Source organism: Scyliorhinus canicula, chromosome 2 (genome assembly GCF_902713615.1).
Source record: "Scyliorhinus canicula chromosome 2, sScyCan1.1, whole genome shotgun sequence".
Lineage (NCBI taxonomy): Eukaryota > Metazoa > Chordata > Chondrichthyes > Carcharhiniformes > Scyliorhinidae > Scyliorhinus > Scyliorhinus canicula.
The window spans coordinates 41,376,588-41,396,237 of record NC_052147.1 but is presented as its reverse complement, the minus strand read 5'-3'; the positions used below and the strand labels follow the sequence as shown (position 1 = coordinate 41,396,237).

Here is a 19,650-nt window from a genome sequence, read left to right as displayed (position 1 = left end):
CTGTGGCCAGAGAGGATTTGAAGATTACTGCCAGCACCCCAGATATCTCCTCCCTTGCTTTTCTCAGCAGATTGGGATACATCTCATCCGGGACTGTGAATGTATACTTTTAAGGCTGCTAAACCTGCTAGTACATCCTCTCTCTCTGCTAGTTTATCTAATATTTCACAATCCTCCACCTATAGTCAAATAGCTGCCAGCAATAAACACTGTATTCAAATGTGAAGAATGATCCCTTGGATAACTTCCTCATGTGGCACCCTTTCCCAGCAAGAGCTTAAGCCTAGTGTCCTTGAAAAAAAGGGAGGGGAAGAAACGTAAAATACTGGATGAGAGAAACTTAAAGTGCATCTTGGCCGTCAATTTCCTCTTCACTCAAGTCTCTAATCCTAGCTATTTCTGTTAATGCTGGCAACCATCTGACATTTTGTCCAAGTTGCCATTCTTTGTGGGAGTGAGAGCAGTGAGTGTGGTCAAACTTTCAATCATAAACAGCATCTTCAATAAGCCCAAGACCCTTCATACCTGCAGTCCACACAAGTGTCCCAGTATGCATGGGGATCCAGTGGATTGGTCCACACTGTAGGTCAGCAAGGACTGGATGTGGCTAACCAAGATATGAGTGACTGAGTTTTGGAATGGCAATGGACTGAAGATTGTGGCAGAGACCTAACAATGATGGCTTCAGTAAATTAGAAGTTTAAACTCATCAATGACAATGTCTGTTTGGCAATCCAACAGCACAGGAGTGGTCATAGGGAGAGGTAGATCTTGATATTCCCAACATATCTATATGTGAAAGCTTACCCTTTCCTACCATCACTGCCGTCTACCCAGCAATGTGAGAAACTGCCAGGGTATGTCCTGTCCAAAAAAAGAAGTCGAACATGTAGCCACCTGGGTTGGTCACTTCCTCACACAAAATGGAAGAACGCAAAGGTTACAGGGAAAAATGGACAGTTGCAAAGAGACAAGTAGTTTGCAGAATCCCCTGTGTATTCTGGCTGCTAAAGAAACCAGACAGCATTGTAACTAACAAGTTTGCATATTAATGAAGCGATTCCCGGTGATTCCCAGGCACAATGGATACAACAGTTAATTGCAATCGCTACATTCTATAGAAGGTCAGACTTCTCGGCGCCAAAGGGAATCTGAAACAATAAGCCCCAAGGACCACCCAGTGATCAAGGAACAGCCCCGTTATTGGGGAAATTCAAATCAATCGATTGGGAAGAGACCCAATCGATTGCAAGTTTATAGAGGGTCCGCCCAGAAGGGCGCAAAGCCCCTAGGACCTATAAAAGTCAGGTCCCAGGGCTGATTCTTTCTTCTTGACCAGCCGGCCCTCCCAGCAGAACACCATTGCAGCAGAAGACCTTGACCAAGAGGAGAGGCCTGGTCAGCAGCCGCCATCAAGTAAGTGTCATACAACGCACGCTACGAGAGTAGACACTCCTGACCCCTTTAGTCCACACCAACTGGAAAACTGCGGACCCAGTGCAGAGCAAGAGGCCATTGTTCCCTGATCCGGCAGTTCCCTTATTCCAGATAAGTATTGGCCTATTAGTGGTAGGAATAGTTTAGTCTTATGTGCATGAGTAGTAAATAACTGTGTTATAATAAACGTGTCTTGTTTTGAACTTACTAACTGGTGTATTGAGTCATTGATCTGAACTTGAGCCTTGTGGCGGTATCATAACGATACCTGGCGACTCCAGAGCTAAGTAATAAACAGAGCCAATTGAGTGTAAAGCACACTCACCCAGAGCCAATTGAGTGTAAAGCACACTCACCCAGAACGAGCAACAAACCCAACCAGTTACCATCCCATCAATCTATTCTTGATCAGCAAAGTGATGGGAGGGGTTGTCAAAGTGCTATCAGACGGCATTTAGTGATTGTCTGTTGACTGATGCTCAGTTCTGGGTTCTGCCATGACCATTCAATTCTTCATCTCATTTAAGCCTCAGTCCAAACATGGACAAAAGTTTAACTCGAGGAAAGGTGAGAACAACTGCATTTGACATCAAGGCAACATTTGACTGAGTGTGACATCAGCAAGCTCAAGCAAAACTGGAGTCAATAGGAATCAGAAGGAAATCGCTCCAATGGTTGGAGTCAAACCTGGTATAGAGGAAGAGTGTTGTGGTTATTAGAAGTCAATTATCTCAGTCCCAGGACATCACTGTAGGTTTTGTTTAGGGAAGTGTCCTAGGCTCAAATATCTTCTGCTGCTTCATTAATGAACATACCTCCATCATAAGGTTAGAAGTGAGGATATTTGCTGATGATTGCAGAGATACAAATGCAGCAGACCCAGACAATATTCAGGCTTGGGTTGATGGGTGGCAAGTAACATTCAAGTGCCAGGCAATGACCATCTCCAACAAGAGAGAATCTAATGATCTCCCCATGACATTCAATGGCATTATCATCGCTGAATTCCCCCACAATCTTTTTAAAAATGTTTTCCAATTAAGGGGCAATTTAGTGTGGCCAATCCACCTACCCTGCACATCTTTGGGTTGTGGGGGTGAGGCCTATGCAGACATGGGGAGAATGTGAAAATTACCCGACAGTGACCCAGGGCCGGGATCAAACCCGGGTCCTCGGTGCCGTGAGGCAGCAGTGCTACCCATTGTGCCACCCTGAATCTCCCACTATCAACATTCTGGGGATTAGCATTGACCAGAAACTGAACTGGACCAGCCATAGAAATACTATGGCTGCAATAACAGGTCGGGCGCTTGGAATTCTGCGGAGATTAACAACTCCTGACTCCCCTGGAATACTCTTGTCAGGGGGACCAAGGCTCCAAGGCAGGAACATGATGGAACACTCTGTCGACAAGGAACCAAGTCAGGAGCGTGATGGAATACTCTGTTGGGGAAATCATGTCTAAAAGATTTGACTGATATTTCCTAAGGAGGTGGCTAGGTGTGCAGATGAGGGCAGTGCAGTTGATAATAGTCTGTATGGACTTCAGTAAGGCTTTTGACAAGGTCCTTGGGATCCAGGGCAATTTGGATCCAAAATTGGCTTAGTGGCAGGATGTAGAGGGTGATGGTTGAACACTGTTTTTGTGACTGGAAGCCTATGTTCAGTGGTGTCTCACAGGGATCAGTGTTGGGTGCCTTGCTGTTGTAGTGTACATTAGTGATCTAGATGTGAATATGGGAGGTATAATCAGTAAGCTCGCAAATGGCACAAAAATTGGTGGTGTGGTAAATAGCAGGGAAGAAAGACTTTGATTACAGGATGATATAGATGGGTTGGTCAGAATATGGCAAATGGAATTTAATCCTGAAAAGTGAGGTAATAGATTTTGGGAAGACTAAGGAGATAAAGTACCATAATGAATGGTAGGATGCGAGGAAGTACAGGGAACCAGTTGGACCTTAGGATGCATGTCCATAAATCCCCGGAGGTAGCAGAACAGGTAGCTAAGGTGGTTAAGAAGGCACATGGGACACTTGCCATTATTAACCAAAGCATTGAATACAAGAGCAGGGAGGTTACTATGGGAGCTGTCTAAAATGCTCGTTAGGCCACAGCTAGAGTATTGTGTGCAGTTCTGGTCGCCACACTATAGGAAAATGTGATTGTACTAGACAGTGCACTACAGCAAACAAATAGAAGCAAGATTAAAGGGAATTGAACTTGGAACGTTGGTTATAATGCTGGGAGCAACAGCAAACTCAAGGACCTTAGAAAGGGTGTTGGAATAATAATTTCTGGAGTATGTCATATTTTATTGAAGAATGGTATAAAGGCAGTAATTTTGAAGGAAACAATGTCTGAGAAAGTGGTAGCTGGAGACTACAGATAAACCAGTGCTAGAAGTTTTTTTGGTGAGGAATAAGGCTTTGAAAGGAAAATAGATAGTATCCAAGATATCAACAAGGTTGGTTTCTGTGTGAGCCAGGAATTGAATCAGTGGATCAGGAGAGTAGAAGATGAATCTTGTGATAGGCATGATACTGGTTGAATGGAGAAGGCTGATGGAACAAACACACACACCTAGATGGGTGATCTTTTCATACCTGGCATTTGTTTTTGAGGCAAGAGTGGAGTTTTGCTGAGCCATTCCAGTGATATTCCAAATAGATAATATTTTTGTGCTGCTCTATTGGAAACAACAAAGAAAGTCAGTTTCCATGGAAGTAGACTGGTATCTTCATGACCCAGAGTTTGAATTTTGATTCAAAGTTGTGAAGTCATGCTGGCACATGGTGGTGCTGCCAGTATTGATTTTTTTAAAAAAAATTGAGAGTACCCAAGGTGTACTTTAAACAAAAAAAATGCTCCATTACTCTTTCCTTCTCTCCTCATCATTTAAAAAAAAATTTAGAGTACCCAATTATTTTTTCCAATTAAGGGGCAATTTAGTGTGGCCAATCTACCTATCCTGCACATCTTTGGGTTGTGGGGGCGAAACCCACGCAGACACGGGGAGAATGTGCAAACTCCACACGGACAGTGACCCAGAGCCGGGATCGAACCTGGGACCTCGGCACCATGAGGCAGCAATGCTAACACTGTGCCACCGTGCAGCCCCGCTCCCAACATTGATATCACTGGAATGATATCCCAGGATAGCCAATCTTACTCTACTGTTTCCATGTGGAAATCCTGAAACTCGCTGACAGCACTGTGGGTGCACGTTATTCTACATGTATTATTGCAGTTCAAGGAAGCAGCAGCTTCTCAAGGAGAATTGGGAGTGGGCAACAAATGTTGGCCTTGTTAGCAACACACATCTGTGAATGAATAAAAATATATATTTGTCAGTTTCTTTCCCATATAGAATTTGTAAATACTTTAAACAAAAAAAAAATGCTCCATTACTCTTTCCTTCTCTCCTCGTCATTTTTAACTTGCCATGATGAAATTGGTAATATTGGGAAGAAACTGTTTAAACAGCAAAATGTAGTGCAGTTACATTTAAGGAAAATTCTACGGCAAAGCATGTTGTAAACAGTATCTCCTACATTTCACACAGAATTGCTTTCCTGATCCTTTTATTTGAGGTGGTAGTACACTGAAATACAAAAAAAACACAACCAAGGCATTTTCTTTTAAACAGTGGACCATTTCAGGTATCTCAAAATGCCATGAGGCAACATCTGTTAAATCAGCTGAACCAGATTAATTCAAACTACTGGGAAAAATAGACATGCCGGTTTTTTGAATATTAACAATTAACTGAAAACATTGCATTGTTTTCTCAGTTACAGATTTGTGCTTTAAGAGAACAGTATTGCCACTAAGATATCAATAAATTGTACTGGTGAGTGGACACATTTTTCTCATAACCACACTGGGTCATTTTTTTTTCTTTCCTAAGACTTCAGCAAACAGTGGGGCACTTATAAATTTTTCATATTAATTTCACTTGAACTCTGAAATTCAACCAGTGCTAATATATATATATAATTTTTCCAATTAAAAAACACTTAGCATGGCCAATCCACCTACCCTGCACATCTTTGGGTTGTGGGGGTGAGACCCAAGCAGACATGGGGAGAATGTGCAAAGCGCAGTGCTAATATTATAGCTTTTTTTTTTCATTTCTAGGCATTATAAGGAGGGAGAATTTTTGAGCTTTATGTCATACTAAGTATTTCAGGTTACAGGTGTGTTAATGATGGTGGAATTAACTTTGGTGATAGTTTTATAAATCACACTTAATGTACATTTAATGTATACATGTAATGTGGTATTTTTCTTGTAGTATAGATACATTAAAATAGCAGAGTGACAATACTGAGCTAAGCAAGTCTCATCTGTAAATTTAGCCAAACAATGAAAACAGAACTGTAAAAACTACACCCACAACATGAAATGAGCACCTTTGGCTTCTTACTGTTGCATACATCATTTTCTCCTCTTCAGTCACCAGAACACCCATAAAGTTAATGAAGAAAATGACAACTTATTTTCTAAAATAAAAATAAAATGCATCTTCCTGCTGCACTTCTTGTAAAGGCAGCAACTCATGGCTGGGTACAGGTCCACAGGCACCAGTAGTTCTCCAGCACTTTATTTTTCAAATGTGGCCCAGTCAGTGAGTGCCGACAAAGCTATATTCAAATTTGGACAGCATAGAGAAGAATCTGTCCTTATCCAACATTGTCAAAATTAATTTTCCAGTATAGTCACTGGATACTGATCAGGAATGGGCACCATGGCTGAATTTTCCTCTTAACTCAGAAGTCTTACCAACGTAGACCAGGTGTTACCTGGAGCTTCCCTAGTCATTAAAGCTCAATATCACACTTTTTGGTGCATTTATGAACTGAGCCATCAGGGCAGCCATTTATTTTTAATCTTGAAAGTCAAGGATTGTATCCTATTGTTGTGTTTTTATAACAGGAGGAAACTAAATAACCATTAAAAACATGATCTGGTATGAAAATTTATCACATCATTACTGGAGCCGGCGGTAACTCACACAAAGTTCATGGTCCCTAATATCTCCCCAACCTCCATTCTTTACGTGTGGGCTGATTGCAGACAATGGATATATTTCACTTATTGTCATGGTTTCTGGATACAAATGCTGCATGTTGCTACTTATAATTCTGTCAATTTTAGAAATTTCAACAGATGGCATGCAAGCTTTCTTGTGATGCATACCACAATCTCCAGCATGGAAAATACGGGGCGCTTCACACACCATAACTTTCCAGTACCGAGGCAAACAAGATACTGTTAAATACTGTAATGTCCAGTCCCAGTTGTAGTCATCATATTCACAGAAAGTATACGTGCACTGAATCATTTTTTGATATGTGTCTCTAGTCATAGCCATGCCCATGTTGTGTTCGGTTGATCGCCAGGTTTTCACCTCCACCTTATTGGTTTTATCTGTGAAATCACTGACACGGACGTATGTACCAAGGGACAATATGTCACAGTCAGGACAACTTTCAGTCTTTAGACGCTGCATATCTTTCAAGACATAATAGAAATCAGGTGACAAGTAGTGGTCCTCTTCAATGAAGAGCACAAAACCCTCATGACCTTCCAAAACTTTTACTCTTTCCCAGACAAAATGCAACTTCCACCACCAGTGATGTTTGGTTTGACAGAATTTGGATTCCCGATAATGGCCAAATGAATCTGGATATTCAGCATTGATACAGCCCAATTTGAAAGCATTCGTCTTGCTTATGTCACGAGGGCAATCTCTGGGGTCGTGGCCTGGGAATTCGTTGGGATACAGCTGGATACTGAATGGAAAAAAAATTTGCAACACTTGGCAAAAGTCGATGCCAGCTACGATATGGTTGATCTGCGGAGACCAAAAGTCATGGCTGAAGATTAAGAGGACGTTTTCTATGCCTTTGGCGTTCCTGAGCGAATTGACGAGGATCTGCAGGTATTCGGGTCTGTTGTGCACTTGAACCACCACCACCAAATCGTTTGGAGGACGTGTCTTTATGATCTCCTGGTTTCGGACAGTCTGATCAAAGTTCAGCTGGTAGACGATGCCGCGGTACACCAGAGTCAGGTTGTCCACCTCTGGCTGGTCGAACCTGTTCGGCTGGGACTCGTTGGAAACTTTCCTGGCCGGGCTGGCGCCGCCAGTCCGCCCGCTGTTCCTGGAGCTTTCGTCGTCCCTCGGAAACGCTTCGCTTTTCCTCGCTTTCCCGCTGGTCCAGAAGGCGAAGGCAGCGACCAGCACGACGAGAGCCAGGAGCAGCACCTTCCTCTTGTAGATGCGGAACCTCATGTTGAGCGGCGAGGAAGCGGCGACCCCCCGCCTTGTGACTGGAACACCGGGGCTGGGAATAATAAACAGGAATTTACAACAAGGAGAGAGGGAGGAGGACTCACGGACAGGGAGGGACTGGCGAGAGCAATAAACTTCCGATTATAATAAACCGCGGCTGGGCCAGGCACGATGCCACCTCACACTGGACCATGTCCAACCGGCACGGCCGCCACACTTCACACCGAGGCCGAGGGACAAGGCAGCCGGGGCTCCGGCAAGAGGATGTTACCAAGGCAGACGGGGCTCCGGCAGCTTCTCCCTCCCGGAAGAGAGCTGAAGGCAGCGCGGAGTGGACACGGGGTTGGGCTCCCTCCGCTGCTCTTCGTCCCCCGCTCTCCTCTCCGCCTCAGAGTTTGAATCGAGGCCGACATTCGGCCCGCTAACGGCTGCCCCGCTCCCGGCTCGCCCGCCTGCCTACCTGCTCACCCACCAACCGGCCCCTTCCCGCCGCCCTCATTGGTGCGCGAGCCCGCTCACTGGGAGCCGCCCTGCCTGACACAGGGCCGCTTATGAATGGTCCGCCCGGCTGTCCATCACGCTGACCCTCACGCTCATTGGTCGCTCTCTGCACCCAGAATCCCCGGCGACGCTGGCGGATGAGGTCAGCGACACCCCGGCCGCCTTCTGTTTACTGCAGTTCAGCTGGAAAGCAGCATTCCAGCGCACTGCTGTCCCAGGGTCCCGGAGTGCAGCAGCATATGCACACGCTGTAAATCTGATTTTAAAAAAATAGAAAATGCGGGAATTACTTAGCACGTCAGGTCGCATCGCTCGAGAGTAAAACGTCAAGGACCTGAAACGTTAACCTTGTCTCTCTCTCTCTTCCCCCCCCCCCCCCTTCCCTTCCCTTCCACGGATGCTGCATTTTCTATTCAAGTTTACTTGTTGTTACCGTAATGAGTATCTTGCTCTCGTCTGAAATCTTGCTGGTTTGGTTTGAAGGTGACTAAACCGGTTTCCTGTCCTCCACAAGTGTCAGTCTAAATAGCAATCGTGTAAGGAGTGATACATGCCCCCCCCCCTCCCCCCTCCCCCTCCCAAAGGAAAACTTGGTTTCAAGTAAAACGGTATACACATCACATATAGAAATGCTGAAACGAACACAATAGAGTTGTGGGCTCGACAAATAGAGAATAATATCCATACCAAAACCGTGTTGGGAAGGAGAGCCGACACCCAAAACATTATACTTTGGTGGTGTTTGTGATGTTCCTTGTATAGTCCTTCAAGATGGCTAAAAGTCATAATGTTGACAAAGAACATCAAGCTATGTATTTGAAACAAAGCTAGTTTATTTTACAAAACTTCAAATAGTTTGTACACTTCACTAATTAATAGCTAATAAAACAGTATTAATTTTAAAAAAAAATTTGAGTACCCAATTCATTTTTTCCATTTAAGGGGCAATTTAGCATGTCAATCCACCTACCCTATCCACCTATCCACAACACATCTTTTGGGTTGTGAGGGCGAAACCCACGCAAACACGGGGAGAATGTGCAAACTCCACACGGACAGTGACTCAGAGCAGAGATGGAACCTGGGTCCTCGGCAGCATCAGGCAGCTGTGCGAACCACTGCACCACCTTGCTGCCCTAACAGTATTAAATCTATGCTACATAAATCTATAATAGGGTGCTCTTCTGCACTGCAGGGATTCAATCATTTTATTTTTTATGATCTTTCTAGTACAACTAACACCATCTCAACCTCTCTCTAACCTTCACAACCTTCTCCCAGAACTCCTAGACACCCAGCTTTTATATAACTACTCTGGTGCCATCTAGTGTTGAGATACATGAACATCTTGTTAACCCTTTACACTCCTTACATTATATATATCATTAGTGTTGACATCAGTTAATATATCTTGCCAATATTTCTGAATGTAGTTAGCATTAGCTGAACCTTGAACCAGACATGATCCACTGATGCGGTCGTCATGGTTTGGCTGGTATGTACCTGTATCGGAAGGATTCTTTTTCTGTGATGGATGAGAGATTGCTGTTTTCTATTAAGTGTACAAAATTTATTAGGATCGTGGAAACATATTTCTTGGGTGAAGAAAGTATCAGCTCGTGGTACAGTAGCATTATGTTACTGAGCTAGCAAGCCAGAATCCATGTGGATGTTTGTTTTGAGAATTCAAATTTAAAAGTCTCAATTCTATCAACAGCCTGGGGGTTACCACTGACCAGATGCTGAAATGGACCAGCCATACAAAAACTGTGGCTAAAACAGGGCAGAGGCTGGAATTCTGCAGAGAGTAACTCACCTTATTCCCCAAAGACTATCTACCATCTACACGGCTTGAGTCAGAAGTGCGGTGGAATACTCTCCATTTGCCTGGATGAATGCAGCTCAAAATGCTCAATGCTATTCAGGACAAAGCAGCCCACTTGATGGCACTCCCTCCACTACCAATGTTTCTTCCACTACTAATGCTCAGTGACAGCAGTACAAAATGCAATGCACAGAGGTCCTTCGACAGCATCTTCCAAACCCATAACCTCTAGAAGGACAAGGGTAGCAGATGTATAGGAACACTACCACCTGCAAATTCCCCTCCAAGTCACACACCATCCTGACTTGGAATTCTAATCACTCTTCTTTCACTGTCACTGGGTCAAAATCCTAGAATTCTCTTCCTAACAGCACTGTGGGTTTTCCTACAACATATGGACAGCAGTGTTCAAGAAGGCAGCTCAGTATCACCTCATGAACGATTAGGGACAGGAAATTAATGCTGGCCGACCCAGCGATGCCCACATTGCATAACAAAAGAAAACAAATCAATTTTTATATGCATCGTTGCCTCAAATCTATAACTGCCAATCTCAGTCAGGTATGCTACAGGATGACTAGTGTTGAAAATGTCACAGCAGAGGGTAGTCTTCTGAACTTGGATCCAAGCCACAACATTAATAGTAAAGTAGAACATAGACGTTTTAAGATGTATCTGATAAAGGTCAGTCTGAAGTGTTACAAACCACCCTGATGTTAAATGTAAGGGTATGCCAAAACCCAGAAGAGTAACTTGAAACACTGGTTCATAATGGTGTGTTTTTTCTGGTATGCAAGTAACAGTGCACAACCAAGTGAGGAACAGTCCAGTAATGTGTGAACAATTAATAAAGAATATTTATTAAAAGAAAGCCAGAACATGACAAGGCCTATAATGGGCTATGACACTTGTATACTCATGACTACACACAGAATTTCAGATGAAACTATCCGTGGCCTCCAACTACCTACGTTTACCTGAACTCGTATGTAAAATACTTGCTTTCCACCGATAGGCGAATTTGTATCTCACCATTTCTCCAAGACCTCGGCCTCTAATCAACCATTTTTACTTTGTTCTTTTAATCTCAATTTTTTCCCCAATTCTTAACAGAAATAGGAGCTCTTTACGGAGAGTTCCTAAAATGGAAAATATTTCAGCACTAACATCCATCACCTTGAGGAGCACAAGTTTGACAAAAACAATTTCTTGTTTTCTCTAACTCCTCTGTTGAAAACACAAAATAAAGCAGGCTCTGAAAAAGGAGAATAAATGGAGAAAATTGGAGCAAAAAGAATAAATGTCATTTCAATATTACACTGAAGGATGCAGGATGGTGTTATTTTACAACAGAAGACAAGTTTTCATTGCTTGCTACTTTGTCAACAATAACTTACATTTATGTTGCATCTTTAACATAGTAAAATGTCCCACAGTAAATTTCACAGGAGCATGAACAAACAAATTTTGACTCTGTACTACTTGTGGTATTAAAGAACATCTCATAGAATTCCATGTTGTGTTTTTAATAGAGTACCTACAGTGCAGGATGCCATTTGGTCCAAGTCTGCACCAATCTCCAAAAAGGTACAGCACCCAGGCCCAATCCCCCACCCTATCCCCATAACCCCCCCATATCTTTGGAAACTAAGGGCAATTTAGCATGGCCAATCCACCTAGCCTGCACATCTTTGAACTGTGGAAGGAAACCGGAGCATCCGGAGGAAACCCATGCAGTCAAGGGGAGAAGGTGCAAGCTCCACACATATTAAACCCGGGTCCCTGGCCCTCAGGCTCTCTCAAGGAGAGAGAGAGAGAGAGAGAAAATAAAGCAGGGACAACTTGGGGCCTAGGAAGATGACGGCATAGCTGCCAACAGTGGAGCAAAAAACATTTGCAACAGGCTAGAATTGGAGTACAGAGATCTGATTGTTAGAGGACCCAGGGAAGTGACAGGGAGGGGTGAGGCCATGGAGAGATTTGAAAACAAGATTAGAAATGAAAAAAAGCATTGCCCTGTGTCTGCGTGGGTCTCACCCCCACAACCCAAACATGCACAGGGTAGGTGGAGTGGCCATGCTAAACTGCCCTTAAATTGGAAAAAAATAATAAGGGATTCTAAATTTATATTAAAAAAAGAAAAAAGCATTGCCAGACTAGGAGCCAATGCACATCAGAAAGCTTTGAGTTAAGTTAGGAAATAAGCAGCATCATTTTGGAGTGGTTTGATTTTACAGTGGAGATGCCACACAAAAAGAAAAGACGGTATGGCTTGCAGCTTTTGCGCCTACCACCAGTATGAAATTATTCAACTGCTGAAAACTGACAAGATGGTCAGTTAGACCTGTAAAATAAGCCACCAGAAATGGTTTTCAACTTTAAATGCGTAATATTTTGCAAGGTTATGAATCAGCTGCTCTTATGCGTTGGTCATTATCCAGACTAGTTGGATCATTCTTCAAAATGGTTTCCGACTGGGCAATAACATTTCTTCCTGTAGTTACCAAATGTAATTCAGCTACAAGTATTAAAATCAGTGTTTGCCTTGTTCCATATTAAAAGTCTCTATTTAAACACATCCTACATAGGTCTGTACTTTACATGTGTTCATGTGTACCTGTTAGTGGCATCCTTTTGCCTGAAACACCTGTATAAGTTCATTTGGATTTTTGTTGGCTATTGAGTGGTATACCTGAGCAATCTCCCTTCACTTTAAGCTAGACCCTGCCACCTTTTCTGTTGTGCCAAGTAACAAACTGTCAGATGAGGAAATCATTTTACATGTTGGAGGAGTTCCAAATATAAAATGTAATAAAATCATTATCGGGCCCACTCCCACTGTGCTATGGAGCTGAACTTCCAACTTTGGTCAGGGATTCGATAATGCAGCAGTGTCACAGAAGAATTTCAAAAAACCTTTCAATGTGACATTTCTTCCACTTCATCCATCTTTTCTGGCAAACGATTTCCCCCCCATTACATTAGTGGTTACTTATCTGGTATGATCTCCCACTAGCTCATCGGCCATGTGCGCCTGCCCCTCCTCTGGCCAGTAACTTGCATTTTACTGAATTCAAGATTCGAGAAATCTTAAGGGGAAAATGAGTCGAAAATTGAAACGAGCACGAAAAAGGCGAGCCAATTCTATGTATTATTCGGTATAATTCATCTCTGAACTTAAGAAGGTAATTATACGATACATAATTAATTATTGGGTTTGGCGAAAGGTAATTCTATTAACAAATGAGTGAATAAATTGGTAATGGACTGAAGTGTGTTTACACCGTCCTGCTTGGCATATGTTATTTATCAAAAATGTGATGTTTCTGACAGGAAATGTTCCAGAAATAGAACTCGTGGTTAAAAAACCTCACATTAAGATGCTGTGCAGTGTCGGCAACGAAACCAGTCATTCTACTGGTCAAATGCAGAGATACACTGATTCACACATCATTTGAGAGGCGCTGCTCAAACAGGAAAGTTAGTTGGCAGCTTGAAACTAGATCTACTACTGCTATTGATTAAATTGTCAACACATCTAAATTGCAAGGTGCAACACATTTTCCCTTTATAGAAAATCACTTGTGATAAAACGGATGTGAAATACAAAATTGCAAAAGGAATTAAAATTCCAAGGATGCCTCGTGTTATAACTGGTCTTAATATTGTTCTGTCTGGTGTAATTTTACTGGACATAACACAGAATTAAGTTAATTTTTATTAAATATAAATGACAATACTAAATAGACTGGAACAAATTCTCTGTACATTATAGTCTTATCAATAAAAAGCCAACAGCAATCTTCAAGCTCAATCACTGCTGTAGGAAAATGAGACAGCCAGTGATCTATAAACACTGAATACTGTTTTGCTCATTTTTATAAACTATAGTTAAGCATGACTTAATCTAAACACAGTTTCAAGGTCCACTTAAAATTTAATTCTTAAAAAAGTATTGCAAACAGTTTCAAATACTAAACTTTTTCTATGAAAACAGGCTCAATGTAAGATTCCAAGATTACAAAATATACTACCCAAACTGCTGAACATCATTTTCATTAGAGACTTAAACGGAACGCTTTCTTTGTCCCAGTCACTGATTTGCAGTTCAAATAGTTTGTAGTGTTCTTAAAATGTACATTTTGGTCACCACAGGAGTATGCACCAATGCTGGATATGTTGGCTGAATAGCCATCATGTACATTCGTGAAGCTTTTGCTCATCTCTCATTCATTTATAAAATTAAATTTAGAGTACTCAATTATTTTTCAATTAAGGGGCATGGCCAATCTACCTACCTGTCACATCTTTTTGGGTTAGGGTTAGACCCATGCAGACACAGGGAGAATGTGTAAACTCCACACGGACAGTGACCTGGGACCGGGATCAAACCTGGGTCCTTGGCGCCGTGAAGCAGCAGTGATAACCACTGTGCCACCGTTCCACCCCTACTCATCTCTCATTAATACAAGTTCCTAAAATTAAAACATCTCGTAAATATACTGCAAACTACCATTTAGTTATACATTTCACACTGATCATCTGTTGCGTTGTTGATATTTGTCAAGGAACTCTGAGTAGCAGGTTAATGAACAGAAGTAACAGAGAATTGGGGCTTCAGTGCCGCCCATATTGTCCACAAGAACCACAGTATGGGAGACTTGGTGCAAGTTCAGATTTACAACTACTTGAATGAAAGAGTTCAAGCAAGGTCTTCTGCAAAGGCAGGTTTTAATCAAATCCAGATCTTGACACAGGTGAGTTGGAAGGATTTGTGGTCCATAAGCAATTCTTTACAAGAAAAGAAAATGTAATTAATTTTAAAATACATTAATAGCTTAAGAGCAAGATATAAACTCAAACACAACACATGCAATTACTCCATCCCAGGTAATTTTGCTTTTTAAAAACAAATTTAGAGTACCCAACCATTTTTTCCAATTAAGGGGCAACTTACCATAACTAATCTACCTAACCTATACACTGCTGATGGGTATAATTGACAATTTAGTGAATAAGTCAGAAAGTTGAATACAACACTTTGAGCTTCCACATATTGTTATTTGATTACATAAGAGAATGCTCCAGGTTTCGCAAACTACTGACCAGTGTTATTTTTGCATTCTGAATGATTGTTAAAAAAAACTAAAGGCAGCTCAGAATCTGTTATTCGTTTGTCACCTCATGGGTTTGAACCCAAGCTTTTCCCAGCATTCAAACTCCCTCACCCTCGCATCAAAACACATAACATTCACCCCGGAGAAGGGAAAAACCAACAACTTTCAATGTAAAAACATACTTTCAGTTTGGCCGAGCGTACTAAAGTTTCTGATTCTGGGAGCTCCAGCAGGTTTGATTAGTTAATGGCATCACACAAAGTTCCCAAGTTTAATTTTTGTCTTAACTGATCTCATCTGGGGTGGAATTGCAGACAACCTGCTTTGGATCCCTCAGGCTTTGGCTGATGGTTCATATGGGTTGGCAGAGGTCATGAAAATTACCCAGACTTCTCAAACCCTAATTGCTGCTGAGTGACCTCTGCTGAAAGCAGAGTGAGACTCGACCAGCTCGGGTCCCTCCCACAGTCAGAGGTCAAATAACCTACTAACAATTGCTGTCTGGTCAGTTGTATAAGTGTTAGAAAACTGCTGATATTGGACCTAAAATCTGAATCTTCTAGATGGAGAGTATTGTGGGAACAGAATAGTAGGGGAGATTATAGAGTAGCTCCTACAGGCACGAATTTTCTGGTGCTTATTCTTTTTTCCTTGTGATGCAAGCACAGGAATAGCAGCTTTTCTGTTAATCATGGCAGAACAGAATGGCGTCATTGCCAGGAGGTGGGTGGAGGGTGCCGATCTTCATGGGTGGCTTCAATATGCGGCAGGGGCATTTGACCCCCATTCCCTTGTTAGCTTTTTTCTTCTCCTTGTTGAGGAAGTTGTCTCCTGATGGTAATGACTGTATGACCATGGATTAACCCTGTGGGTCCTCACCTTTGTTGAGGAATGTCCCCTTAGAACTATTGTGGCCGTTATTATTTTGTATTTTTGTAACGTTGGGATTTTTATTTGTAAAAAAAATCTGATAAAAAATATATTTAAAAAATTAACTTTTCTCAAAGTAAATTTGTGTTTAGAATCAACATTGTAGCTGGCAGAGAAGTAATAGAATTCTGTGAATCACTCCACTCAATAGCGAGAACTGAAGTCACATTAATTTATATCTGTTGTTTGATGTTCTTCCAGTATTGCAATAATCTTTGTGTATCCATCTAGTACGTGGCCAAATTTAAAGGAAAACAGATTTCTAATGTGGTCAAAGTGAAGTGCTGCTCAGTGAGTGGGTTACGCCATTATTAAACACTGTATTTACTAGTTTTGTTAAAACTCCTTACCTGTAATTTACTGTTGCTCTTGCTGCCATCTCTAATAGGGTCATCGGAATCTGCAGCTGAATTGTTGGGGCCAGAGGATGAGGTTGTTCAAAAAGATTCCCAAATAGATCCACATTCTCAAGGCACAACTTCTGGAAATCACATGGAAGATAAGGCAATTTGTTGCGCGCCGCTGAGAGGAAGCGGAGTTTAGTTAGCTGCCCAATCCTGTAAGGAAGCCGGAGTAACTCGTTGTCATCAAGCTTTAGATGAATGAGTTCTTGTAGTTTACAGAACTGAACAGGCAGAGCACGCAATCTGTTGTGGCTCAAATCCAAAAATTGCAGAGATTTCTGCAATGTGGAGCTACATAACGCAACACTGAATGTCTCCAAGTGGTTATTGTGCAAAATAAGTTCAGACAGGCAAGTAAGATCTCCGATGGTAGCTGGAAGTTTGCGAATATGATTATTACTAAGATCTAGCTTCCGCAGTTTTCGAAGGCAAAGCATACGCATATCCATACGTGCTAGTTTGCAGTAGGATACCTGTAGAAATTCTAGAGAGTAAGGGAAGTTTGTGGTGAGAGGATAATCCTTTCTAGACGTTATTACCATTTTGGCTTTTGGTTTTTCAACTTCAGTGGTCTTAACTGGAGCCAGATTGGACAATGATATAGTGTCTATTTCACTACCTCGGTGAGCCAGCCTTAAAGTGGAAAGGAAGTTCTTCAAATTATTGACATCTGCCTGTTAACGGAAAACACATTTCAGCTGTTAACATATATTAAAAGTATTATCTTTGATTTTCTTTTTGTTCAGCATGTCAATTTTAACACAATGAGCTGTTCTATACCAGATTCCTCTAGAAGATACAATAGGCTCAAGAGTATAATTTGGTCTCTTATTATTAGAAAGCAAAACAGAAGACAAACTTTAAAACATCCCTTGCTAGAATGTACCTTTAGTAAGCTCCTGTAAGTGTTAGCTACAGTTAGAAGTATATAACACCACACAGCACGTGACAAAAAGCTAATTACAACTATTAAAGTGAGAGCAAGTTTTACTGTAAGCTTGCATGAGAATAATTAAACTATAACTGACCTTTATATCATACTATTTTTAAGAGCAGATTTACTGGTTATCTGTTTAGTATTTATCCCGCTTTAAGACTACTTTAAGCACTACAGCAATGTGGTAGATATTTATTCAGCTGAACATGTATTGAACAAAAACTGAGTTTAGCCAATGGCATAGTAGTATTTGAACAGTAATAAGATTATAAATAAGCAGTTTATTTGTGACCAGTGTTTTGAAATTTCAGAGATTTTCTCAAGACAAATAGCGCACAGTAGCACAGTGGTTAGCACGGTTGCTTCACAGATCCAGGGTCCCAGGTTCTATTCCCTGCTTGGATCACTGCCTGTGCGGAGTATTCACGTTCTCCCTGTTTCTGCGTGTGTTTCCTCCGGGTGCTCCGGTTTCCTCCTACACTCCAAAGATGTGCAGGTTAGGTGGATTGGCCATTCTAAATTGCCCTCCAGTGTCCAAAAAGGTTAGTGGGGTTACTGGGTCACGGGGATAGGGTGGAGTGTTCAAGTAGGATGCTCTTTCCAAGGGCAGGTGAAGACTCGATGGGTCGAATGGCCTCCTTCTGCACTGTAAATTCTATGAAATCTACTACAATAATGGAAATTAATATTGCAGAAACACTTGGCATTTATTTTCGGAGTTGAATCGCTACAATAGAAACTAATATTTGAACTTTATAACTGTAGTCTTATTATTATGGATTCTCTTGTTTAAATCCATTGATGTCAGCAGTAAGTGTTGTGAAGTCATTTGTTGACTTGTATTTAACCAGATAGTTCCAATTCTATTATTTTGATGTTTAGCTAATTCTTTGCATTTTGAGTCCATACTGTATTTTAAACTTTGTTATTTTTATATATTAAACATTAACTTTAATCAAATCATTTTGACTACCTTTTTGTGGTCACGTTACCAAATCATTTAGGCAAACAGGTTAAAATAAATTAGAATTAAAACACGTTCAACACGAAAAGTTGCTTAGTTTACTGACGAAAGACGGGTTAGCAGCACCATGGCTGTACTTGGGTCAATCAGTGAGTTTGTGGAAGAGAATGAGAACTGGATAGAATATGTGGAAAGGTTGGAACACTTGGCAAATGGGATTGCAGACAAGATTAGAAAGCACTCAATTCTCCAAAGTGGGACAAATACTTACAAGCTAGTGGGAAATTTAGCCGCACCATGGAAACCGAGGGACATTTAATTTGCGGATTTAGATACACTCATTCAGAATCACCACAATCCTAAACCCCCAGTAATTATACAATGTTTCAAATTCCATAGTCATTTTTGGAAGGCGGGACAGTCAGTAGTTAACTTTGTTACTGAATTGCGTCAGCTCTCTGAACATTTGAGATTAGGGCAGTTTTGGAAGACAATCTTTGGGACAGATTAGTTTATGGCACTAACGAATACGACATTCACTGCCGTTTGCTGGGGGAAGCCATAATTACTTTTAAGAAAGATCTAGAAATTTCTCAGGGCATGGAAATGGTTGCCAATAATGCAAAAGATTTTCAGAAGGCCAATGGCAACAGCTAGGCAGGTGCACTGCATCAAGAAAAGAAAGAAGCTGCAAGTAAAAAGGTGAAGATATTGGATTGTTTTAGGTATGGAGGGTCACACTATGCCAATCACTGTAAGTTTATGGACACTGTCATCCGAGCAATAAGAAGGGGAAAGTGCTGAGGTGCTCAGAGAAAGTTGAAGGCTGAGCAGGAAAATTCAAATGCAGGAAAGTCTCAGTCAACGGTGCATTGCTTGGACAGCTCTGAACAGGAAGAGGAGCATGATTATGACATATTTAATATGAGTGAGAGGCATGCAGTGCTTATTTATGCTACAGCAGAGGCCGATGGACAGAAAATCAAGATGGAGGTGGACACAGGAGCCTCTGCATTGGTATTCAGTGAGGAGACCTTCAAGAAGATTTGGGATTCCAAGCAGACACCAGCCCTTACTCAAACGAATGAACCTTCGACGTATACTGGCAAGACTATACCATTGCTTGGAGCATTAGTAGTGGACATTGCAAAGAACAGCCAAGAAACAAGAATGCATGGCTCCTGGTGGTAAAAGGGCATTGGCATAGTCTATTCAAGTGTGACTGGCTCAGGAA

General features: G+C 41.7%; 2 protein-coding genes across 6 annotated transcripts in view; both read right to left on the bottom strand.

Annotated features, from left to right (window-relative positions):
* Positions 1-5,004: 5,004 nt before the first annotated feature.
* mgat2 (alpha-1,6-mannosyl-glycoprotein 2-beta-N-acetylglucosaminyltransferase) lies at positions 5,005-8,253 on the bottom strand. The gene is made up of 2 exons (XM_038776405.1): positions 8,199-8,253; positions 5,005-7,790 (listed from the first exon to the last, which is right to left on the bottom strand). The coding sequence occupies exon 2, from the start codon at positions 7,736-7,738 to the stop codon at positions 6,431-6,433; it is 1,308 nt and encodes a 435-aa protein (XP_038632333.1). The 5' UTR covers positions 7,739-7,790; positions 8,199-8,253; the 3' UTR covers positions 5,005-6,430.
* A 5,511-nt stretch (positions 8,254-13,764) lies between these two features.
* The window catches only part of lrr1 (leucine rich repeat protein 1), a 55,383-nt gene continuing 49,497 nt past the window's right edge, over positions 13,765-19,650 (bottom strand). For all 5 annotated transcript variants that reach the window (XM_038776374.1, XM_038776392.1, XM_038776364.1 and 2 more), the window contains 2 exons: positions 16,462-17,189; positions 13,765-14,855 (listed from right to left, as the gene is read on the bottom strand). In XM_038776374.1, coding sequence (XP_038632302.1) covers positions 14,603-14,855; positions 16,462-17,189 — 981 coding nt within the window. In that variant the 3' untranslated portion in view covers positions 13,765-14,602. The remainder of the gene's footprint in view (positions 14,856-16,461; positions 17,190-19,650) is intronic.